General features: G+C 43.9%; 1 protein-coding gene across 3 annotated transcripts in view; it reads left to right on the top strand.

The window, feature by feature from the left end:
- Positions 1-26,934, top strand: part of LOC147709678 (uncharacterized) — a 349,189-nt gene that overhangs the window by 51,308 nt on the left and 270,947 nt on the right. For 2 of the 3 annotated variants that reach the window (XM_086928191.1, XM_086928189.1), the window contains one exon: positions 10,190-10,336. The exons of the other annotated variant lie outside the window; for it this stretch is intronic. In XM_086928191.1, coding sequence (XP_086784317.1) covers positions 10,190-10,336 — 147 coding nt within the window. The remainder of the gene's footprint in view (positions 1-10,189; positions 10,337-26,934) is intronic. 3 annotated transcript variants of the gene reach the window in all.

Below are 26,934 nucleotides of genomic sequence, written 5' to 3'. Positions count from 1 at the left end.
GTAAATTAAAAAAAAATAATAAATATTAATTGTAAAACATATATATATATATATATATATATATATATATATATATATATATATATATATATATATATATATATATATATATATATATATGGATATATGTTTTAAAATTAATATTTATAATTTTTTTTAATTTACATTATTAATTATTAATGTTAAGTTTATTTATTTAAGTTTATTTATATATACATATTGCATATACATATTATTAACAAAACATATACAATATTTTTTCCGTAGGATAGCGAGAGGGTTAAATTTACTATTCACACTCCAGAGAGTGCAACAGTAGGAAAAGCGTTGGATAGCGTAGGGGTAAAAATTACTATTCCCACTCCAGAGAGCGCAACAGTAGGGAAAGCGTTGGATAGCGTAGGGGTAAAAATTACTATTCCCACTCCAGTGAGTGCAACAGTAGGGAAAGCGTTTTATAGGGTAGGGGTAAAAATTACTATTCCAACTCCAGAGAGTGCAACAGTAGGGCAAGCGTTGGATAGTGAGAGGGTAAAAATTACTATTACCACTCCAGAAGGAGCAACAGTAGGGAAAGCGCTGGATAGCTTAGGGGTAAAAATTACTATTCCCACTCCAGAGAGCGCAACAGTAGGGAAAGCATTGGATAGCGTAGGGGTAAAAATAACTATTCCCACTCCAGGGAGCGCAACAGTAGGGAAAGCATTGGATAGCGTAGGAGTAAAAATTACTATTCCCACTCCAGTGAGTGCAACAGTAGGGAAAGCGTTGGATAGCGTAGGGTTAAATATTACTATTCCCACTCCAGTGAGTGCAACCGTAGGGAAAGCGTTGGATAGCGTAGGGGTAAAAATTACTATTCCAACTCCAGAGAGTGCAACAGTAGGGAAAGCGTTGGATAGCGTAGGGGTAAAAATTACTATTCCAACTCCAGGGAGTGCATCAGTAGGGAAAGCGTTGGATAGCGTAGGGGTAAAAATTACTATTCCAACTCCAGGGAGTGCATCAGTAGGGAAAGCGTTGGATAGCGTAGGAGTAAAAATTACTATTCCCACTCCAGTGAGTGCAACAGTAGGGAAAGCGTTGGATTGCGTAGGAGTAAAAATTACTATTCCCACTCCAGTGAGTGCAACAGTAGGGAAAGCGTTGGATAGCGTAGGGGTAAAAATTACTATTCCTACTCCAGAGAGTGCAACAGTAGGGAAAGTGTTGGATAGCGTAGGGGTAAAAATTACTATTCCAACTCCAGAGAGTGCAACAGTAGGGAAAGCGTTGGATAGCGTAGGGGTAAAAATTACTATTCCCACTCCAGTGAGTGCAACAGTAGGGAAAGCGTTGGATAGCGTAGGGGTAAAAATTAGTATTCCCACTCCAGTGAGTGCAATAGTAGGGAAAGTAAATACTTCATATATAAATATAAGTAACATAAATATTTATACCAATTACAAAATAATTAAAATATTTTAAATTTTATAAAACATAATAATTAAACAATTAAAATTACAAATAAAAATTAAATAATAATAAAAATTACCTATTAATACTAATTATTTACCAATTACCAATAAATTAATTTACAATATAAAAATAAATAAAAATTAGACACAAACATTTTTTTAAAAATGTTATTACTTACAATTAAATTACTTACCAAGCTTTTCCCCTATAAGCACACAACCCACTACAGAAAATAATGTAATACAATTAACATATTTATCAATTAATCAATTACAATAAATTACCAATTATATTGTAATTAATTACCATTCATAATTATTTAACAATTAATTCTAAATAAATATCAATAAATAAATTAACATATTTAATTAATTAGAATTAAATTACTTCCCACCCTATTCCCCTATAAACCCACAACCCGCTACAGAAAATAAATTACTAAAATTAACATCTTTATCAATTAATCATTTAAAATAATTACCAATTATATTTTAATTAATTGCCAATTAATAATTAATTAACAATTAATTCTAAATAAATACCAATAAATAAATAACATATTTAATTAATTATAATTGAATTACTTCCCACCCTATTCCCCTATAAACCCACAACCCGCTACAGAAAATAAATTACTAAAATTAACACATTCATCAATTAATCAATTAAAATTAATTTCCAATTATATTTTAATTAATTACCAATTAATAATTAATTAACAATTAATTCTAAATAAATACCAATAAATAAAATTACATATTTAATTAATTATAATTAAATTACTTCCCACCCTATTCCCCTATAAACCCACAACCGGCTACAGAATTATATTACACACAAATTAAAAATGTATATTAACTTACCTTAAATTCAATTTTTTTGTTGTCTATATTATGTCTAGTCGATATTATGTCCATTCTACATTTTTGATTCAATATTATGTCCATTCTATTCGATATTAAAATTTTCTAGTCAATATTTTGGTGGTCTATATTATGTCTAGTCGATATTTTGTCTAGTCTATATTTTTTACTCGATATTATGGCTAGTCGATGATTAAAACTCGATATTTTGTCTCTATACCGAAAGTTCTAGAACTTCTTTTCTACAATAGTTATAATAATTCTAACAGTGGCAAGGTGTTGTATTTAGTCTAACTAACATTTTGATACCTTGTAGTAGCTTTCAGCTCACTCATATCATTAAGTTATACTTTATTAAATTATTCTCATGTAACCCTATAGAGCCTTCGTACTAAAATGGGGGAAAAAGAAACTAGCAGTTTGTCCTTCCCCAGGATATCCTATTTTATTTCCCTGCTTGTAGTTAAATATCATCCTACCCCATAGTTGAATATGCATATACTTTTAATGTAAAGTCAGCCTTAAAAGCAAGGCTGTCTTTAAAATGACATAAGGCAACACAGCAGTGCACAATTAAGTGCATTAAGTCTACTGGGCCTCTAAACCTATATGCCCTATTATATAACTGGGACTTATAGTTCGGCTGTCAGTAACAATTCTAATTATACCTATTTACCATGTACTTTGTATCAAAGCACATGCACTGGGACTAGATAGCAGAGCTGAGGGTGCAATCAGAGTCAGAATACCAGCACCCAGTAGTTAAAATGAGGGCAAAATGGTGGGGGGGGGCACTGCAAACAGGTCCTGGTTTCTCACAAAAAGTGTCACTAAACCCAAGTGCACTAGAAAGTGAATTAAAAAAAATCTTTGAAATGCTCGAGTATTACTCTACTTATTCACCACAAAGTTTTCCCTGAGTTTAAAAAACAAAAGCATTCTATTCCATTTTATCTTCCTTTATACAGTTGTAGTCACCATTTTTATTTGTATTTGTATTTATTTATTTATTTATTTGCAGAGTTTTATATGGCGCGAACTTGACCAGAATCGGGTATCAGAGCGCTTTACATAGTGCCAGGTACCATTGTGTAGTTATGGCTGAGCCACACTTTCCACAACGTATGCCCTCTTAAGTGAGTATGCATGACATTTGGCACTCACCTACTGTAGCCAGCTAGGGTCCTGCATATAACATTTCATGCAAATCTGTGCACAGAAAAAAAGGTTATGGTTGTAGAGCGTCAAAAACTATGTCCTTTCCCATTTTAGCACCCATAGGAAAGGTTGCTCTTAGCTACAGCAAAAATAGCTGGACAGATTTACACCATGAAAATAACATTTTATCACAAAGCATGCTTTTATTGGTTTCAGTAAATCTTTTCAGTAGTGTTTCGATATTGACATTTAAAAAAGGTGTTGGCGGGCTTCAAACCGTTCGAAATACAGTTGTATTGACTATTTAAAGTCACACTTTTGAAAAATAATTTCTGCTAATCAGATTTGGACTTTTTGAGAAATGTGATTGCCTGATTAAGGCTATGACATGTTTTCGCCTGCAGTTTTGATAATCACATTTTTGTAAAAACAAATTGGTGCTGTGTAAAAATAATTTCCAAAGCAATGGAAGGGGACTGTGAGATGTGCCACATTATGTTTTTAGCTCAACAGCAAAGGTTTCTCCAAAAGAGGATAGAATATTCAAACTTTAGCTACAATATGCGCATGACACACATGTTTGAAGGTGAAGTGTGGCAGAAACAGGGTAAGTCTGCCCAATATGTGACAGGGCCCTTGTTTGTTAGAGGAACTATTATATCTTTAAGCAAAATGTATGGTATTGAGGAACAAGAGAGGATAATACCATATGAGACAATGGATACAACATTTAGGATGGGTGAATGCGATGTTGCTGTATACCCGACAATTGTAATACCAACAAAAACAATGTCAATGAATACCATAACGTATGCCTGCGTAACAGAGAGACCAGTAGAAACAATGTCAATGTTTGTCATAATCCTTGCATGCATAATAGTGTTGATACCAATATACACAATGTCAATGTACTCCATGAGCGAGAGACACATAACAATGTCAAAGTCAGTAAAGACATTATCACTGTAGGCTATGATAACGGGACGCACAATATTAAAGGTTTCGGCAAAAATGATATCAATGGCTGCTACATTATTCGTAGGAGTTCTAGCAAACTTGTATCCTTGCTGCCGGATTCACCGAAGTTGCCCTCCTCATTAACCCAGAGTCAGAGATACGTGGCGACGCCGACCCATGGTTATCAAGTGACTAGTCACAGGTGTTGTCTCACTTAGCCCAAAGACAAATGTGCACAGAGGGAAAATCATGATTGATCCCATAGATAGATAGTTGTACCATAAACAGGTCTGAGGAAATTGGCCCCAGTAAAACCCATTTGGCTAGAGGCACATGTTCCCCAAAAATACCACATAGCTAGATTCCACATGTAGATAGAAACACTCAGCCAATCAGGGCACAACAATGTGATCATGCTCTTCCCACACTAGACATCTAGACTCATACATACTAGCCCACACTAGCTTTCCCCAAGGTCAAGAGCCCTCCGCCCCCTTATCAGATGAATAACATTGTTATTTATGACTGAGATGCTTTTCCAAGAATGCAAAATTGTTTTATTTTACCTCATTAGATACATATATTGTTGGCCAAAACGTTGTACAGCGAGAGACATTCTTCAGCCTGAACTCTGTCAACTCTCTCCCAGTCACTGTCTTTATTGAAACCAACTTGTTTCTATTTGTCCAAATTCCTCTTGTATTTTCATTTATTTAAGGTAAATTCATATTTGAGCAACACAACACAGACCGAAAAAAGTAGTAATGATAGAACTACATTTGATAAATTCATCACCATCCACCTGGGGCAACTATGAACTCACTTTTAATAAGGCAAGCTTGTTAGCAGCACAGAAGAGCAAAAACAGAACAACAGCAACTCGAACAAATACCAAAAAAGATATGGATGGTTTGTTGGTAGTTGACTGAGGTGTGAGCCCTGGTCAAGCAACAGCCACAATCGCTTGCAGGGTGAACCGCTAAAAGTCACTTAATCAATCTTCCCTTAACCATGGGTAGATTGGAGGAAAGAACAGCCAGTATTAATTTGTGTAAAGCATTTATACAGCACCTAAGTAGTAATAAAGTGAAAAACAACACAAGAAAAATCATGAAACAATTTTAAAAACAGAGTACATTTTTATTAATTGCCTGACACATAAACTACAAACATGCAATCAGTAGAACTGGAGTTATGAATTATTAAAATGTAACGTACAAAATAGCACCTTAAAAATCAAATCGCCAACCACGGACATCTAATATAGCAAGACCTGGTCAAATTCGAAAGTTAGGGCCAACTGCGATGGAGCCAGTGTAGAAACAAGAAGTGGTTTGGGCCCAGTAAACACTTGCCTTTGGACTTATAAACATTTCTGAAGAAAAATATCAGTAGTAATGATAGAACTAAATTTGATAAATTCATCACCATCCACCTGGGGCAACTATGAACTCACTTTTAATAAGGCAAGCTGAAGAAAAATATCTGAGAAGGTAAGGTACAGCTTGGAAAGGCTGCAGGAGGTGTCCGATAAGGGAGTGCTCTCATCAGATGACTGTGGATCGAAGCTACATTGAAGATTTCTATGTTTAGACATAGTCACCGAAATAGAAGTTGAACAACTTCAGTGGGAGGAGGCAGAAGGCTGTAGCTGAAGACAATTTAACATAGTCAAATACTCCCTTGGCAAAACAGATTTGCTGTTGTGGAGAAGAATATCGTGGGATATGCCAAAGTCAATCTGAGAGGCAAAGTGATGGTCCCAGTCTCCTGGCCAAATGTTGTCTAAGTCCTCAGGTTTGGAAAATGTCAATCTGGACACCTTTAGCACCACAATCAAGGATCCAGGACTGGTGGGACACCTCTTGGGGTTTTGGGATTCACTCAGGCTGGGCCTAGGTGTGGATTCAAGATGGTGGGAGCCTCGTATGTCCCTGTGGCTCTGAACAGGAGGCCATCAAACTAGCCCTTTTCATCACTTTTTTATATGGTGGAACCCCTGTGCTGAAAGATGGGAGATGCTTCAGGCAGGGTTCTCTGAATTTCTTGACTCCCCTGCTCTTCCTCTAAGCTGGCTACAGTGACTATAAAGGGTCGCTAGACCCTTTGTGGGAAGGCAGAGCACAAGCTATTCCGGTGTAATTGGGGTTGTGCTCAGCTCTGCCTCAATCCTTCCAGCAGATGGGCCATTCAGGCACACCAAATCCCTCTATTGCATGACTGTCTGGGTGGAATTCACAAAGTCACATTCAGTCATGTGACCCAGACCAGGTTAATCTTTACAAAAGGGATTAGTGCAGGAATATGCCAACTTTTTAAAAGTGACATTTTCAGAATTGTAATGAAAAATCTGACTTATAATTAAAAAGGATTTATTTTATGGGTACCAAACATGATATTACTTCTTCCTCTAAATTAGTAATTACTGCTTATTACATGTAATAAGGACTCCCTAATGTTATCCGGCCGACAACCCCAGTCTGTCACTTATACCTAGCATAACCCATGACGACCTAGCAAAGCTATGCACACAGGTTAAGTCCGGTTCTCCTACAGATCCTATGAGACCAGCCAAATTTCTAGAATCCCTAGACTTTTTCCTCCCCCCCTTGGCCACCCTGCTCAACCTCTCTTTCTCCTCGGCGGTGGTTCCCACCGGCTGGAAGCAAGCATGGGTCTCTCCGATTATTAAAAAGCCTATGCTAGACCCCACAAAGCCAGAACATTTTAGACCTATTTCGCTGCTTTCATGGGCATCGAAACTGGCAGAAGCCCATGTGAACAAAGTATTGTCCCACTATATGGTCCAAAATAAAATCTTGGACCCTTCACAGAATGGCTTCAGGCCAGGATTCAGTACTGAATCCGGCCTGCTGACTACCATTGAACACCTCCGGAACATACTGGACGCCGGTCAAAGTGCTGCGCTGATTCTACTTGACCTCAGCGCGGCCTTTGATACGGTCTCCCATAATATTCTGTTAAAACGTCTCGAGGCTATAGGGATCTGCGATCTTGCCCTTGAGTGGTTTCGGTCTTTCCTGAAGGACAGATCCTTCCGGGTCTCAGCCCCCCCATTTATTTTTCAGCCCCATTCCATCGAACAAGGAGTTCCTCAGGGATCGGCGCTTAGCCCATCCCTTTTTAATCTCTATGTCCAGCCTCTCGCTGAAGTGGCAAAAGAGTGGGACCTCACGCTGGTGTCGTACGCTGACGACACGCAGCTGGTCATCACTCTAACTGAGGGCCCCTCAATTTCAGCTGCAAGATTTAGGGATGGCTTAGCGGCAGTCGCGCAATGGATGACACGCAACTGCCTACAATTGAACGCTGGGAAAACAGAAGTGCTGCGCCTGGGTAAAAATCCCTGCTACTGGAGTGAACATTGGTGGCCGTCCCATTCCTTCTCCCAAAACTGTGGTGAAGAACCTAGGTGTCTGGCTGGACTCCTCCCTCAATTTCCAGACCCACACAAAGAAAGTGGCAGCTACTTGTGTGGGTCTGCTGAGGAGCCTTTATCCGATACTTGGTTTCTTCGACCCCAATACGCGCCAACTGATAGTTCAATCAATCATCTTGGCTCGATTGGATTATGCCAATGTTCTATTCTTAGGCGTCAATAAAGCAGAGATGGCACGGCTGCAACGGGTACAAAACTCAGCAGCTAGGGCTGTGGTGGGCCTTCCCCACAGGTGCTCTGCTAGAACTACCATCCAGAAGCTACACTGGCTGCGTATTGAGTCCCGAGTTCGATTCAAGACTCTCACCACTGCTTTTAAAATTCTCAGATCAGATTGTCCTGGACTCCTACGCCCACTCCTGGTACCCTACACCCCCCAGCGCGCCCTACGCTCCTTAGGACAACACCTTGTGGTTGTCCCTCGAACAAGGCTTAGCAGAATGGGTGGCCGGTCTTTCAGGGTTTTTGGGGCGAAGCTTTGGAACTCCTTGCCACCTCACATTCGCTCCATGACAAACCTGATGGCCTTCCGCAAGGCAATCAAAACATACCTGTTTTCCCTGACATAATCTTCCTGCTGCTTCACTCCCTCCCCTCCCTCCCCTCAGGTATCTGATATGGTTCAGCGCCGGGACGCCTCGTTGCTGGGGCAGCTGTTTTGCGCTTAATAAAATATTAACATAACATAACATAACATCCTATGGGAGGGGTAGGGCTCACAGTGATTAAAAATGAATGAGTTTTTTTTTTACCAGGACATATTAAACCTTCAATTACACAGCACCCTGACCTATCGGCTAGCAAGGGCCTACCTTAGGGGTTACTTATATGCAATACAAGGGGAGTTTAAATGCCAAGCCTACATGGTATTGAGAGTGAGACACTGATTTCAGGATACAGTAGGAGGTCTAGGGAATGTTATAAGGTTCTACTTAAATGGGTGGCACATTGGGTGCTGCAGGCCCACTGGTAGCATTTCATTTACAACCCTGGGTACATGACATACCACTCTACAAGGGGCATATAAGGCAAATGCCAATCAAACCATGTGTAGGGGAGTGGGCACAGGCACTGGCACTGGTTAGCAGAGTCCTCAGGTAAACAAATAACAAATTTCAGTAAAATGTAGAGGATAAACGGTGAAAGATTTGGGGGTGGCCCTGCAGAGAGGGCCAGGTTTAGTAGATGAAAATGTGCTATGAGACATTGGCATGTAAAAGAAGAGAAGTAACAACTCACTATACATTTATGAAACAATTCATGATGGAGCCCAAGTGCATGTTGGAGAGGATACAACACCACATACACATGGTGTTAGTGACCCACGTTTCAAATGTACAGGAAATAATACCTGTCAGTCATAAAGGATAATTTGGGGTTGCCAATCCTAAGAGACACAGCTGTGATTGTTGGGATTGAGAGTTAAGACAAGTGAAGGAGTGAAGGGATGAGTTGGGAACTGCTTTCCAAAGTATTGGCATGTGAAATAATGGTGATAGCCTGTTTCTGGAAATTAAATTAAATCAAATTTGTGAAACAATGACCATGGAAAGGTTATCAACAAACTTAATAAAAGAGAGCCAATTTCCTGCCTGGTTGGTAACTAGTTCTGGATTCCGTTGGGTGACACTGCATAGTAGTAACATGCCCACCTATGCTACAGTCATTACACCTGTTTGATTAAAAACATACAGGCAAGACAACTAAGGTATTCTCATAGATTGAAGCAAAAGGACCTATTGTGATCAAAATAACTAAGATCATAATGGAAAGGATTAGGGGAGTTGGAAGAAAATGTATAAATTCTATGGTAAAAATATTTGTACAATGACATCCAATATTAACTCAAGATAATATAATAGTGAGGAGTGGCGATTACTCTAATGACTGAAAGGATTTAGTAGCAAATGTTATGTCAAATCAACTGAATTTATTACATTGACAACTGAAAGTATCAACAAAAGTGTTGAAGTATAAGACATTCCATGAATACAATATTGTATTGCATTGTTTTAACATACAGGGTTTGACTAACTGGGACTGTGATGAAAGGGTGCTGAGATGTACACAACTCTTTAGTTTCTATTTTAATAATTTCAACCAGGGAATGAAACTGGTAAGTCCTGATTTTATAAGGAATTTATAGGATGCTTTTGCTACTGAAAATCTTTATTTGAGGACATTGTGCAGTTCTCATAGTCAATTCACAGCTGGTGATATTTTGTTTAGCTGGTGTTTTTAATTTACATTATCAGCTCATTTAATATTTCTGCAAATGTTGTTTTACTTACAGAGAAGTCAGGTGTGTGCCCTAAGGTAAAATACACCTGTTACGTGTATCCTCTTCCCAGACGTTGTAACACTGACACCAACTGTGATGGGATCCAGAAGTGCTGCCAGCAGTCTTGTGGCTTCGATTGTACAGACCCCGTGAGCACAGGTACAGTACAAGTGGAACCCTGTCTGGGAACAGGAGGACACAGATTCAGTGCTCAAACCATATCACAGCTTGTTAGATAATGCAATGTTTTGATGTGCACAACCTAGAGATATGTTGGGAAGCTGCAAGCTGAATCTCAGTGGTCCATAATCCGACCTTTAAATTTACAAACATTGTAACACAGTTACTACATTTATTCCTAATTGTTGCCCTGATGCAAGTTTTAGAAAGCACCTAGACATTGTACATGCTCATTTATAAAATGCACACGTTACCATTCCAAATGAGTTATCAGTAGAAGCACTGCATCAGGTGTGGGGCTCTTGTTAGATGGAATAAAACGTGTTTCTTGGTGTACCTTGTAGACTTGCATCTGGTCTTGGATCCTTCTAATAGCTATGACAGTCTCTGAACTGGAGCATAGAGCTGCAATATACAAGAAAGGAAGAAGAGATGAACTGCCACATAAGGGAAGTTGCTTATTCCCATGTCATACCATAAGTAACGTTACGCTCTAACCCACTCATAAAGCAGTATTCTCATTTCATAAGCATGCAGCTGCCTGCAGAATCCACCTAAGATATGAGAAAATGCTCAGCAAAAAAGTGATAGCCCCAATCCAGGCTTCAGCATAGAGCCACACCACTCAGTCAACAGAAGAGATGAATTGCCGAACAGACGTGCAATCTTAATAAAAGGCAATAGTCATATGACACCCTCCTGCATTGCCACCACCATCTCATGCGTAGGGAATTGACCAACAGACAGAGCCTTATTGACCTGTGAAGAAGCATAGTCACTGATCGGGGCCACAACACCCTTCATCAGTCAAATACTGTGATTAGCAAACAACGTCTGCAGTTCTGTCATACAAGTATGATTGGCCAAACTATGGTCACAATTTCCTTTCAGTTCCAGAGGAGTATCCTTTACAGGCTGCACAGATCCTCAACCACCAAGGTGGTATGCTTCACCTTCGGGTCTTGTTTCTTGATGGGCATGAGCTGCAATGACCAATAGTGTCCACCAGGGGGCTCTTTTCCAAAGATCTTTTCCTGTCTGCTTATCTTTTGGTGTTCAGTCTGAAAACAGTTGTTCTTTTGTCCTGACAGGGTGAATTAAAGAGTAAGATCAAGGTGTTGATGATGAGTAAAATGATCTAAGAACACCAAAATCAGTTTTATTCTGGGACGATGTCCTTGTTAAGGTTAAAAAAGCAGTATTTTGACCATCTGGACTAAAAACAAAAGGGCCTGATGTATCAGCCTTGCATTTGGCAATTCTAAAATAGCGAATGTTATAGATTCGCTTTTGTAGAATCGCAAAATGCAATATATGTAGGATTTGCAAAAGAAATAGCGATTCCTACATATTTCTTAATAGCGAATCGCAAATTGCGATTCTCTATTAAGGAATGCCTTCCCATTCATTCATTTGGACCTAGAGGCCCATAGGAATGAATGGGAAGGCATTCGCAAATTGGTAATCACAAATTACGAATGCAATTTCAAGGGTGATACAGGGTGTTGGACCTGCGATGGGCAAGCCCAGCACAAAGGGGGTAGCTTGGCTCAAGTGTCAAGGCAAGTGAAGGCTGTCGTGTTAAGCCGGCTTTGACCCAATAATATCTCCTTGTACAACCACCAAAAAGAAGGACACCACACCACTGTTGTAGAAAAATACGATTCCACAATTTGCTGGGTTTTGATTTCGGGTTGAATACAGTAGATATCTCAGGAATAAATATCATCAATAAATAGAATAAATATCAGGAATAAATATCATCAATAAATAGAATAAATATCACTTTTTGTTCAGCAGAATAAATACTGGTTCATTTACATAAACAACCACATGTTCATTCTGGTATCGCTGCCACCAATTAAATATTTCAGGAACTTTAAATTGCAATACGTTTCAGGATGGAAAGATTACTCTTACAGTTTATGACGTTTTCACTGCTAATGAATACAGGCTTCTCTGGGCACAAAAGAGTGTTGGGACTCTTTGGGAATCACTCGGGGGATAAGCGTGTATATCTACAAAGCAAGGAAACACAGTGAGCACTTCATTTATACTCGGCTGCCACCGGGTTGAGTTCTCTGTCGGTGGGGTCTAAGCGCGCCTAGGGGCTTTGTTATCGCTAGCACTCAGGCGGCACCAGTTCAAAGTCTTTAGACTGACGAACGGGGCTGCCGAAGAGGTCACACAATCTTCGCGCTCAGTCAAGTTAATGCCGGTTCACAGTTCCTTTATATCACCACTTCCCACCTGAAGAAACGGGCCCACCTCACATCGGCTGCAATCGAAAAGCGATTCAGTCGGGTTCAGCACTTCTCTCGCCAGCGACGGGTTCTCAGGGGCTCCACGGACCTCCCTCCGACTTCCTCAAACAGGGATGGCTCCCGCACACAGCTACAGCCGCCGATTCACTGGGGAAGGGCAGAGACAGTAGTCCCGCCCAACGAAGGCCGGCCTTTCCCCGCCCCGGCGCACCACCTCACCTCAGTCTGCGCAGGAAGCACTCTACGCCGGTTGAGCTCGGAGACGTCCGAGCTCCTCACTGGAGGCGTCTGTCACACGAAGGGGCACAGAAGACGCTCGCGGTCGCGGCGAACTTGCTCTCGCCTTGCAACCGAGTCGGTCGTAATTCACCACCGGGGGGGCGGGGAAGGCACACGAAAACGGCCACAGTCTTTTGGGGGGTGACGAGGCACTCGCTGGGCAGGCGCTGTAGGCGCGAGGTCACCGCACACACGACTGACTGGAACGCCAGTCAGGATCCACGCCAGTGACTCTTGCTTGCTCTACTGCCCGCGCTACCAGCTGCCTCAGGGGTCAACAGGGCAGGTGTCAATCTGGTGTCAAGTCTGGAATCTCCTTCTTCACCTAGATCTGGAACATCATTATCCTATCTAGTCTTCTGGTCATCTAAAATGGCCACCAGGGACTGGACCTTATATAGCCAGTGCCCTGAGGTGCTGGCTCGTGCCAGTAGGTTCTAGAACCTTCTTTGGGCTAGGCCAATGGCATGGCACTTCTGGGGTATTTGGGACCCTAACAGCCACCATACTGGGGTTCTAGAGCAGCCATTTTGTGTACCTGAGGGAAATAAAGTAATTCCTGTCAGGAATGCGCGCCAAGTAAAAGGGCGCCAAAACCTTGAAAGGTCAAGGTTCATGGAGGCTCCAAAGGGAGTCACTCACATGAGGGAAATGGATGGCCACCATTTTGAGGTCATACATACAGGTTGCCAATCCCAGTCTATAATGTCACAGGTTTCACTAGGTGTCTTGTAAATAGGTGCCAAGAACCTTGTGAACAACTGGGCGTCAAGGAACATCTAGCCCCATGAAACAGCACACAAAAGGTCCTGGTAGACAAAGAAAAGCGACAAATTTTGGGAGGTACAGGGGAACAAAAGAAATCATAGTGGTGAGGGGACTCTCAGAAGCAGACGGGTCTAACACGCGTCCCCCCAGCTGAAAGTGGGGAGAGCTACACAACCCCTTGGGAGTTCTCAACACTAAGGCGGAAATACCTGGAGAGACCGTCTGCATTGGCGTGGTCAATTCCGGGCCGGTGTTCCACCCGAAAGTCCATTCCCTGTAGGGAGCTAGACCACCTCAACAGTTTGCGGTTTTCCCCCTTCATCTGCATGAGCCAACGAAGGGGTCGGTGGTCTGTCTGAACAAGGAAGTGTGAGCCAAACAAGTATGGTCGCAGCTTCTTCAGTGCCCAGACCACCGCAAAGGCTTCCCGTTCAATGGTACTCCTTCTCTGTTCCCGGGGAAGCAGTCTCCGTGACAGAAAGACCACAGGTTGATCCAGACCCTCTTCATTGAGTTGCGATAACACCGCCCCAATGCCAATGTCGGATGCATCTGTCTGGACAATGAATTCCTTTGTGAAGTCTGGAGCCTTCATGATAGGAGCGTTACAGAATGCTTGTTTCAGAGTGTCGAAGGCTCGCTGACAAGCCTCCGTCCAGATGACTCTCCTGGGTTGCTTCTTGGCTGTGAGTTCAGTAAGGGGTGCCACGATAGTGCCATACCCCTTCACAAACTGTCTGTAGTAGCCTGTGAGGCCCAGGAAGGCTCGGACCTCAGTCTGGGTTTTGGGGGGTTTCCAGGCCATGATTGCCTCAATCTTCGCCTGAAGGGGCTGCACCTTTCCCCTGCCCACCAAGTGACCTAAGTACACTACCGACCCCTGTCCAATCTGACATTTGCTGGCCTTGATCGTCAAGCCAGCCCTTTCCAGGGTCTGGAGAACGGCCTGCAAGTGCTGCAAGTGATCCTCCCAACTGCTACTGAAGACAGCTATGTCATCTAAGTAGGCAGGAGAGAAGGACTCCATCCCGGTGAGGATCGTGTTCACCAACCGCTGAAAAGTGGCAGGAGCGTTCTTGAGCCCGAAGGGCATGACGCAGAACTGGTAGTGTCCATCAGGTGTGGAGAAGGCTGACCTTTCCTTGGCTCCATCAGTCATGGGAATCTGCCAGTACCCCGCAGTGAGGTCAATGGTACTGAGATATTGGGCAGCTCCCAACCGGTCAATCAGTTCATCCGCCCGTGGGATCGGATGAGCATCCGTTTTGGTTACCGAATTTAGTCCTCGGTAATCCACACAGAATCGTAATTCTGGTGTGGCGCCAGCTGGAGCAGCTTTGGGCACCAAAACCACCGGGCTAGACCAAGGGCTACTTGAAGGTTCAATGACTCCTAGCTCCAGCATCTTAGCTACTTCACTTCGAATGCTGGCCTTCACCTTGTCAGACAGCCGGTAAGACTTGGACTTCACAGGTGAGCTGTCTCCTGTGTCCACATCATGGGTACACAGGTGGGTCTTACCCGGGACAAGGGAGAACAGAGGAGCGAATGACCCCAAGACCTGGTGACATTCCTCCTGCTGCTCAGGAGTCAGGGATGGCGAGAGTTTCACTCCCTCCACCGACCCATCCTTTTCTTGAGACGCAAAAAGGTCAGGGAGAGGCTCTGTGTCCTCTTCCTCTGATCCATCAGTCACCATAACCAACATGACTTCGGGCCTCTCGTAGTGGGGCTTGAGGCGGTTGGCATGTAACACCTGATGTGGGCGCCGTGGGGTCTTCACATCCACCAAGTAGGTAGCCTTGCCCATCTTCTCCAACACCTCATAGGGGCCTGTCCAACGGTCCTGGAGGGCACTCAGCTCTCCAGGCTCCATCACCCACACCTTCTGACCAGGCTCCAGCTCCACTGGGTGAGCATTGTGGTCATACCACGCTTTCATCACAGACTGGCTGGCTTCCAAGTTGTCAGAAGCTTGCTTCCACAACTTAGTCATTTGGCTCCGGAAGGCCAGCATGTAGCTCACCACGTCCTGGGGAACTTTCCGAGGAGACTTTTCCCAGGAGTCCCTCACCAGGCTGAGAGGTCCACGTACAGGGTGCCCGTACAAAAGCTCAAAGGGGCTAAAGCCCACTCCCTTCTGCGGCACTTCCCTGTAAGAAAAGAGCAAACAGGGTAGGAGGACGTCCCATTTCCTCCGCAGGCTTTCGGGTAGACTTCTGATCATACCCTTTAAAATTTTGTTGAACCTTTCCACAAGGCCATTGGCCTGTGGGTGATAAGGAGTGGTAAACCTGTAGGTCACCCCACACTCCTTCCACATTGCCCGCATGTACGCTGACATGAAGTTGGTCCCCCTGTCAGACACAACTTCCTTGGGGAATCCCACTCGGGTAAAGATCCCCATCAGGGCCTTCACCACTACCGGTTCAGTAATGGTTCTCAGAGGTATTGCCTCCGGATGGATACCTTGTGGCATGATCCACCAGTACCAGGATGAACCTGTGACCGGATGTTGTCGGCGGATCTAAGGGCCCAGCAATGTCGATGCCCACCCTTTCAAAGGGGGTGTCAACGACGGAAAGTGGTTCCAGGGGAGCCTTCAGCTTCATCCCTGTTTTCCCACTGGCTTGGCATGACACTCACGACCGACAGTATGTATCGGACGCCACCCTCATTCGAGGCCAATAAAAGTGGGGGACAAGCCGTGCAAAGGTCTTGTCCTGTCCCAGGTGTCCTGCCAAAGGAATCCCGTGAGCCAACTCTAATAGGAAGGCTCGGTAACACTGTGGGACTACCAGGGCCCGTGACAGTCCGTGCAATGGCACCCTGGGCTCACTGTAGAGGAGACCATCCTCCCAGTAAACACGATAGTTCCCAGACTCGTTACCTGCTGCCTGGGCTTCAGCCTGTTGCCTCAGACCCTCGAGGGTGGGACATTCCCTCTGTCCCTTGCTCAGTTCCTCCCTGGATGGTCCTCCCTCCACTCGCCACTCAGCGGGGATAGGCAGATCCTCCAAAGGAACCATGTCCTCCTCCGCGGACTCCGGGTTCATCTCCTCCAATGGCCTATCCGTCTCACGGGGCACGGATATCGAGGCAGGCTCCTCCTGTCCTCGAGATGCTCCCTCATCGGCAGCTGGGTGGGCCATTGTTCCAGGCTCCAACCCATGCGACTTCTCCTCCCGAGCAGCCGCCAACCTGGTACTCACACAGGCCCAATCAGGTGTACCCAGCATCTCAGAATGAGTCCGGTATTCCACCTCCTTCCAAGCATTGTGCTCCATATCATTGCCCAGCAGACAATCGACTGGCACGGCGGGGCTTACGGCAACTCGAAGTGAACCTGCAACCCCTCCCCACTCAAAGGGAACCTCAGCCACGGGATAGTGGCTCATTCTGCCGTCAGCCATCGCGGCTGGATGAAGTACGCCTGGAATCACCTGCTCTGAAGACACCAGATGACTCCTGGCTATAGTCATACTGGCTCCTGTATCTCTCAGAGCTTCCCCTCTATGGCCATTGATGGTGACCCATTGCCCATATTTGGTAGTATTTGGGGACACCTGGATCTTTGGAACCATCTCCCGATCACCCAGGGACACTAAGGTGACACCCGCCCACTCCCTCCCCTTAACTAAGGGCATCTCCTCCCCGAGCGCTACACTAGCAACACCCGGGGCCTTTCCTCCAGTGGGAGGGGGTGGTCTCTTTGGGCATTTCGTGTCTCCCTTATAATGTCCAACACCACCGCACTCAAAGCAATGGAAAACCCTTGGCTGCTGACTCTGGTCAGGATTAGGGTTCTTTTGCGGGCTAGCCTTAGAGTTGGAGAAGAAACTTTTCCCCTTAAAGTTATTTTGGGGGCCTTTGGAGAACTCCTGTTTCTTATTATCCCCCCCCTCTTTCTTCTGGGGGGCGCCCTGTCCGGACTTCTGAGAATCTCCTCCCGTCCCCTTCGTGGACACTCGGGTACTTAACCAAATGTCCGCCTCCTCAGCAAGCTTACGGGGGCAAGTAAGTTTGCTGTCTACCAGGTGCTGCCTCAGCTCAGGAAGACATTTCTCGAGTAGATGTTCCTTGAGTATGAGATTGTACAACCCTCGATAGTCCTCCACCTCACTACCTTGGACCCACCCATCCAGGGCTTTCTTGGCATAATCCAGGAAGTCAACCCAATTCTGTGAGCTCAGTTTATGGCTGCCCCTAAACCTCTGCCGGTATTTCTCGGGGGTCAACCCAAACTTTCTGATGAGCGCCACCTTCATGGCGGGGTAGTCTACCTGATCCTCCCGGTCTAGGGCCAATAGGGCATCCCTACCTGTTGGAGGAATGTAGCGATACAATCCACCACCCCAATGCTTCTCGTGGATCCCATGGGCTCTTAAGGAGATCTCATAGGCTGCCAGCCACTTAGCTATGTCATCTCCAACTGTATAGCTAGAGACCACATCCTTGGGCAAGTGAGGCCTGAGCTCCCTGGCAAATTCCTTAGACTCGACACCCTCCGGAGTGATGTTATGGGCCCTGAGGTCGAGTTCTCGTAGCTTGAACTTGTGTTCCATCCTCTTCCCTTCCATCTCCAGCTTAGCTAACTCCCACCTCAATTGTCTTTCCTCTCTTCTATCGGCTAACTCGGTCTCGGACAACCCTCTTGAGGATGCATTACTACCCTCCCGTGAGGCTACCTTGGGGCTGATTAGCATCTCACCCACCCCCGGGGGATCTTCTGCACTCCTCTCAATGACAGTACCTCTGTCAGACTCCTCCTCCTCTACCGTTCCCTCCGGATGCGCTTCCACCCAGGCTCGCAGACTAATGCGGAGCTCCTCTCTTTTGGCCCCTCGCCTAACGAACACTCCCCTTTCCTGACAGAAATCCTTGAGCTGCGCCACAGTATAGGTCTCCAGCTCTGACATTTCAAATTCCATCTTGCCAGTGAAAAGTGTGGACAACCACCACGAAGTAGGTTATAAGGATAGGAACTCTGAGGGTCACCTCCACCCACCTCCAGAAGAGAATTTGGAAAAAACAAAATATTGAATTGGAGGGCTGCTGGGAGAAAACTCCGGGTGTGTACCTGTGGCGCACACTGAATTATTATGGGGTCCAAAACAAGCACGGCTCGTAATCCCACCCGCTGCCACCAATTTTATGTTGGACCTGCGATGGGCAAGCCCAGCACAAAGGGGGTAGCTTGGCTCAAGTGTCAAGGCAAGTGAAGGCTGTCGTGTTAAGCCAGCTTTGACCCAAAAATATCTCCTTGTACAACCACCAAAAAGAAGGACACCACACCACTGTTGTAGAAAAATACGATTCCTTTATGTAAAAATTCTCTGTTGTGAATGGGGATCAATTAGGAAAGCACATTTACATTTCTTTTGGCCACAATTTGCTGGGTTTTGATTTCGGGTTGAATACAGTAGATATCTCAGGAATAAATATCATCAATAAATAGAATAAATATCAGGAATAAATATCATCAATAAATAGAATAAATATCACTTTTTGTTCAGCAGAATAAATACTGGTTCATTTACATAAACAACCACATGTTCATTCTGGTATCGCTGCCACCAATTAAATATTTCAGGAACTTTAAATTGCAATACGTTTCAGGATGGAAAGATTCCTCTTACAGTTTATGACTTTTTCACTGCTAATGAATACAGGCTTCTCTGGGCACAAAAGAGTGTTGGGACTCTTTGGGAATCACTCGGGGGATAAGCGTGTATATCTACAAAGCAAGGAAACACAGTGAGCACTTCATTTATACTCGGCTGCCACAGGGTTGAGTTCTCTGTCGGTGGGGTCTAAGCGCGCCTAGGGGCTTTGTTATCGCTAGCACTCAGGCGGCAACAGTTCAAAGTCTTTAGACTGATGAACGGGGCTGCCGAAGAGGTCACACAATCTTCGCGCTCAGTCAAGTAAATGCCGGTTCACAGTTCCTTTATATCACCGCTTCCCACCTGAAGAAACGGGCCCACCTCACATCGGCTGCAATCGAAAAGCGATTCAGTCGGGTTCAGCACTTCTCTCGCCAGCGACGGGTTCTCAGGGGCTCCACGGACCTCCCTCCGACTTCCTCAAACAGGGATGGCTCCCGCCCACAGCTACAGCCGCCGATTCACTGGGGAGGGGCAGAGACAGTAGTCCCGCCCAACGAAGGCCGGCCTTTCCCCGCCCCGGCGCACCACCTCACCTCAGTCTGCGCAGGAAGCACTCTACGCCCGTGGAGCTCGGAGACGTCCGAGCTCCTCACTGGAGGCGTCTGTCACACGAAGGGGCACAGAAGACGCTCGCGGTCGCCGCAAACTTGCTCTCGCCTCGCAACCCGAGTCGGTCGTAATTCACCACCGGGGGGGGGGCGGGGAAGGCACACGAAAACGGCCACAGCCGTTGGGGGGTGACGAGGCACTCGCTGGGCAGGCGCTGTAGGCGCGAGGTCACCGCACACACGACTGACTGGAACGCCAGTCAGGATCCACGCCAATGACTCTTGCTTGCTCTACTGCCCGCGCTACCAGCTGCCTCAGAGGTCAACAGGGCAGGTGTCAATCTGGTGTCAAGTCTGGAATCTCCTTCTTCACCTAGATCTGGAACATCATTATCCTATCTAGTCTTCTGGTCATCTAAAATGGCCGCCAGGGACTGGACCTTATATAGCCAGTGCCCTGAGGTGCTGGCTCGTGCCAGTAGGTTCTAGAACCTTCTTTGGGCTAGGCCAATGGCATGGCACTTCTGGGGTATTTGGGACCCTAACAGCCACCATACTGGGGTTCTAGAGCAGCCATTTTGTGTACCTGAGGGAAATAAAGTAATTCCTGTCAGGAATGCGCGCCAAGTAAAAGGGCCCCAAAACCTTGAAATGTCAAGGTTCATGGAGGCTCCAAAGGGAGTCACTCACATGAGGGAAATGGATGGCCACCATTTTGAGGTCATACATACAGGTTGCCAATCCCAGTCTATAATGTCACTGGTTTCACTAGGTGTCTTGTAAATAGATGCCAAGAACCTTGTGAACAACTGGGCGTCAAGGAACATCTAGCCCCATGAAGCAGCACACAAAAGGTCCTAGTAGACAAAGAAAAGCGACAAATTTTGGGAGGTACAGGGGAACAAAAGAAATCATAGTGGTGAGGGGACTCTCAGAAGCAGACGGGTCTAACACAGGGCCAAAATGCCACCCTGATACACTCCCAAGAATGTCATGTGTGCACATGTGGAGCACCCACACACCATAACGGCATGTCTATTCACCACATGGCACTTCGAAAAATGCAATTTTGTGCATTTTACTAAGGATTTGCAAGTTACCTCCAACTTGAAGTTGGTGGTAATTTGCGATTCCTTAATGCAAAGTTGCATTCCGAGAATTCTTCTTGCATTGCATTTAGGTAATCTCAAATTGGGCTTCCCTATCTGCAGTCGCAAAATAGGTAATCGCAAAGATTGTAATTAACTATTTTGCGAATGCCTTTTGAGATGATACATCCCAAAAGGCTTTTTAAAGAGAAATTTTTACTGAGAAAGTATTCTCATCTCATCCTAAAGAGCCTTCGTACTATAATGGGGGGAAAAGAAATTAACAGTTTGTCCTTCCCCAGAACATCTTATTTAATTTCCCTGCTTGTAGTTACATAGCATCCAACCCCATAGTTGAATATGCATGTACTTTAAATGTAAAGCCATGCTTAAAAGCAGGGCTGTCTTTAAAATGAGATACAGCAACACAGCAGTGCACACTTAAGTGCATTAAGTCTACTTGGGCTCTAAACCTATGTGCCCTATTATATACCTGGGACTTACAGCTCGGCTGTCAGTAACAATTCTAATTATACCTATTTACCATGTACTTTGTATCAAAGCACAGGCACTGGGACTAGATAGCAGAGCTGAGGGGGCAACCAGAGTCAGAATACCAGCACCCAGTAGTTAAAATGAGGGCAAAATGGTGGGGGGGGGCACTGCAAACAGGTCCTGGTTTCTCACAAAAAGTGTCACTAAACCCAAGTGCACTAGAATGTGAATAAAAAAAAATCTTTGAAATGCTCGAGTATTACTATACTTATTCACCACAATGTTTTCCCTGAGTTTAAAAAACAAAAGCATTCTATCCCATTTTATCTTCCTTTATACAGTTGCAGTCACCATTTTGTAGTTATGGTTGAGCCACACTTTCCATAACGTATGCCCTCTTAAATGAGTATGCATGACATTTGGCACTCACCTACTGTAGCCAGCTAGGGTCCTGCATATAACATGTCATGCAAATCTGTGCACAGAAAAAAAGGTTATGGTTGTAGAGCGTCAAAAACTATGTCCTTTCCCATTTTAGAACCCATAGGAAATGTTGCTCTTAGCTACAGCAAAAATAGCTGGACAGATTTACACCATGAAAATAACATTTTATCACAAAGCATGCTTTTGTTGGTTTCAGTAAATCTTTTCAGTAGTTTTGAGATATTGACCTTTAAAAAAAGTGTTGGTGGGCTTCAAACCATCCGAAATACGGTTGTATTGACTATTTAAAGTCACACTTTTGAAAAATAATTTCTGCTAATCAGATTTGGACTTTTTGAGAAATGTGATTGCCTGATTAAGGCTATGACATGTTTTCGCCTGCAGTTTTGATAATCACATTTTTGTAAAAACAAATTGGTGCTGTGTAAAAATAATTTCCAAAGCAATGGAAGGGGACTGTGAGATGTGCCACATTATGTTTTTAGCTCAACAGCAAAGGTTTCTCCAAAAGAGGATAGAATATTCAAACTTTAGCTACAATATGCGCATGACACACATGTTTGAAGGTAAAGTGTGGCAGAAACAGGGTAAGTCTGCCCAATATGTGACAGGGCCCTTGTTTGTTAGAGGAACTATTATATCTTTAAGCAAAATGTATGGTATTGAGGAACAAGAGAGGATAATACCATATGAGACAATGGATACAACATTTAGGATGGGTGAATGCGATGTTGCTGTATACCCGACAATTGTAATACCAACAAAAACAATGTCAATGAATACCATAACGTATGCCTGCGTAACAGTGAGACCAGTAGAAACAATGTCAATGTTTGTCATAATCCTTGCATGCATAATAGTGTTGATACCAATATACACAATGTCAATGTACTCCATGAGCGAGAGACACATAACAATGTCAAAGTCAGTAAAGACATTATCACTGTAGGCTATGATAACGGGACGCACAATATTAAAGGTTTCGGCAAAAATGATATCAATGGCTGCTACATTATTCGTAGGAGTTCTAGCAAACTTGTATCCTTGCTGCCGGATTCACCGAAGTTGCCCTCCTCATTAACCCAGAGTCAGAGATACGTGGCGACGCCGACCCATGGTTATCAAGTGACTAGTCACAGGTGTTGTCTCACTTAGCCCAAAGACAAATGTGCACAGAGGGAAAATCATGATTGATCCCATAGATAGACAGTTGTACCATAAACAGGTCTGAGGAAATTGGCCCCAGTAAAACCCATTTGGCTAGAGGCACATGTTCCCCAAAAATACCACAAAGCTAGATTCCACATGTAGATAGAAACACTCAGCCAATCAGGGCACAACAATGTGATCACGCTCTTCCCACACTAGACATCTAGACTCATACATACTGTAAATGTAAATGTAAATATACTTATATAGCGCGACCTGTCACCCAAAGGGCATCCTGGCGCTTGCTTAGGGAACACGTCCTGGTATTCCCCTGTGAGAGGCCCCGGCAGGGTGTCCACAGGGTGAAAGCCAGGCATCCCGCCGCGAGGGGCCGTCGTGGAGATTAAGCAAGCTATTGCCCAGAGTTGCAGAGTGAGACCTCGTGAGTCGAGTAGGCACCGGAGCGAGAATTGTCGAGGCCGTGGAATTTTAGCCCGAGACCCGCTGAGCGGGGAACCGAACCCTGGTCCACGATCGATCCCAGCTTCTGGGTCTGCCGCCTCTAACCACTGAGCCACACTTCTCTACTAGCCCACACTAGCTTTCCCCAAGGTCAAGAGCCCTCTGCCCCCTTATCAGATGAATAACATTGTTATTTATGACTGAGATGCTTTTCCAAGAATGCAAAATTGTTTTATTTTACCTCATTAGATACATATATTGTTGGCCAAAACGCTGTACAGCGAGAGACATTCTTCAGCCTGAACTCTGTCAACTCTCTCCCAGTCACTGTCTTTATTGAAACCAACTTGTTTCTATTAGTCCAAATTCCTCTTGTATTTTCATTTATTTTAGGTAAATTCATATTTGAGCAACACAACACAGACCGAAAAAAGTAGTAATGATAGAACTACATTTGATAAATTCATCACCATCCACCTGGGGCAACTATGAACTCACTTTTAATAAGGCAAGCTTGTTAGCAGCACAGAAGAGCAAAAACAGAACAACAGCAACTCGAACAAATACCAAAAAAGATATGGATGGATTGTTGTTAGTTGACTGAGGTGTGAGCCCTGGTCAAGCAACAGCCACAATCGCTTGCAGGGTGAACCGCTAAAAGTCACTTAATCAATCTTCCCTTAACCATGGGTAGATTGGAGGAAAGAACAGCCAGTCTTAATTTGTGTAAAGCATTTATACAGCACCTAAGCAGTAATAAAGTGAAAAACAACACAAGAAAATTCATGAAACAATTTAAAAAACAGAGTACATTTTTATTAATTGCCTGACACATACACTACAAACATGCAATCAGTAGAACTGGAGTTATGAATTTTTAAATTGTAACATACAAAATAGCACCTTAAAAATCAAATCGCCAACCACGGACATCTAATATAGCAAGACCTGGTCAAATTCGAAAGTTAGGGCCAACTGCGATGGAGCCAGTTTAGAAACAAGAAGTGGTTTGGGCCCAGTAAACACTTGCCTTTGGACTTATAAACATTTCTGAAGAAAAATGTCTGAGAAGGTAAGGTACAGCTTGGAAAGGCTGCAGGAGGTGTCCGATAAGGGAGTGCTCTCATCAGATGACTGTGGATCGAAGCTACATTGAAGATTTCTATGTTTAGACAAAGTCATCGAAATAGAAGTTGAACAACTTCAGTGGGAGGAGGCAGAAGGCTGTAGCTGAAGACAATTTAACATAGTCAAATACTCCCTTGGCAAAACAGATTTGCTGTTGTGGAGAAGAATATCGTGGGATATGCCAAAGTCAATCTGAGAGGCAAAGTGATGGTCCCAGTCTCCTGGCCAAATTTTGTCTAAGTCCTCAGGTTTGGAAAATGTCAATCTGGACACCTTTAGCACCACAATCAAGGATCCAGGACTGGTGGGACACCTCTTGGGGTTTGGGGATTCACTCAGGCTGGGCCTATGTGTGGATTCAAGATGGTGGGAGCCTCTTATGTCCCTGTGTCTCTGAACAGGAGGCCATCAAACTAGCCCTTTTCCTCACTTTTTTATATGGTGGAACCCCTGTGCTGAAAGGTGGGAGATGCTTCAGGCAGGGTTCTTTGAATTTCTTGACTCCCCTGCTCTTCCTCTAAGCTGGCTACAGTGACTATAAAGGGTCGCTAGACCCTTTGTGGGAAGGCAGAGCACAAGCTATTCCGGTGTAATTGGGGTTGTGCTCAGCTCTGCCTCAATCCTTCCAGCAGATGGGCCATTCAGGCACACCAAATCCCTCTATTGCATGACTGTCTGGGTGGAATTCACAAAGTCACATTCAGTCATGTGACCCAGACCAAGTTATTGTTTACAAAAGGGATTAGTGCAGGTATATGCCAACTTTTAAAAAGTGACATTTTCAGACTTGTAATGAAAAATCTGACTTATAATTAAAAAGGATTTATTTTATGGGTACCAAACATGATATTACTTCTTCCTCTCAATTAGTAATTACTGCTTATTACATGTAATAAGGACTCCCTAATGTTATCCTATGGGAGGGGTAGGGCTCACAGTGATTAAAAATGAATGAGTTTTTTTTACCAGGACATATTAAACCTTTAATTACACAGCACCCTGACCTATCGGCTAGCAAGGGCCTACCTTAGGGGTTACTTATATGCAATAAAAGGGGAGTTTAAATGCCAAGCCTACATGGTATTGAGAGTGAGACACTGATTTCAGGATACAGTAGGAGGTCTAGGGAATGTTATAAGGTTCTACTTAAATGGGTGGCACATTGGGTGCTGCAGGCCCACTGGTAGCATTTAATTTACAACCCTGGGTACATGACATACCACTCTACAAGGGGCATATAAGGCAAATGCCAATCAAACCATGTGTAGGGGAGTGGGCGCAGGCACTGGCACTGGTTAGCAGAGTCCTCAGGTAAACAAATAACACATTTCAGTAAAATGTAGAGGATAAACGGTGAAAGATTTGAGAGTGGCCCTGCAGAGAGGGCCAGGTTTAATAGATGAAAATGTGCTATGAGACATTGGCATGTAAAAGAAGAGAAGTAACAACTCACTATACATTTATGAAAAAATTCATGATGGAGCCCAAGTGCATGTTGGAGAGGATACAACACCACATACACATGGTGTTAGTGACCCACGTTTCAAATGTACAGGAAATAATACCTGTCAGTCATAAAGGATATTATGGGGTTGCCAATCCTAGAAGACACAGCTGTGATTGTTGGGATTGAGAGTTAAGACAAGTGAAGGAGTGAAGGGATGAGTTGGGAACTGCTTTCCAATGTATTGGCATGTGAAATAATGGTGATAACCTGTTTCTGGAAATTAAATTAAATCAAATTTGTGAAACAATGACCATGGAAAGTTTATCAACAAACTTAATAAAAGAGAGCCAATTTCCTGCCTGGTTGGTAACTAGTTCTGGATTCCATTGGGTGAGACTGCATAGTAGTAACATGCCCACCTATGCTTTAGGCATTACACCTGTTTGATTAAAAACATACAGCCCAGACAACTAAGGTATACTCATAGATTGAAGCAAAAGGACCTACTGTGATCAAAATAACTAAGATCATAATGGAAAGGATTAGGGGAGTTGGAAGGAAATGTATAAATTCTATGGTAAAAATATTTGTACAATGACATCCAATATTAACTCAAGATAATATAATAGTGAGGAGTGGCGATTACTCTAATGACTGAAAGGATTTAGTAGCAAATGTTATGTCGAATCAACTGAATTTATTACATTGACAACTGAAAGTATCAAAAAAAGTGTTGAAGTATAAGGCATTCCATGAATACAATATTGTATTGCATTGTTTCAACATAGAGGGTTTGCCTAACTGGGACTGTGATGAAAGGGTGTTGAGATGTGGAC

Source organism: Lissotriton vulgaris, chromosome 6 (assembly GCF_964263255.1).
Source record: "Lissotriton vulgaris chromosome 6, aLisVul1.2, whole genome shotgun sequence".
NCBI classification, from domain to species: Eukaryota; Metazoa; Chordata; class Amphibia; order Caudata; family Salamandridae; genus Lissotriton; species Lissotriton vulgaris.
Note: the sequence above shows the minus strand (reverse complement) of the source record. Positions and strands in the feature narration are given on the sequence as shown.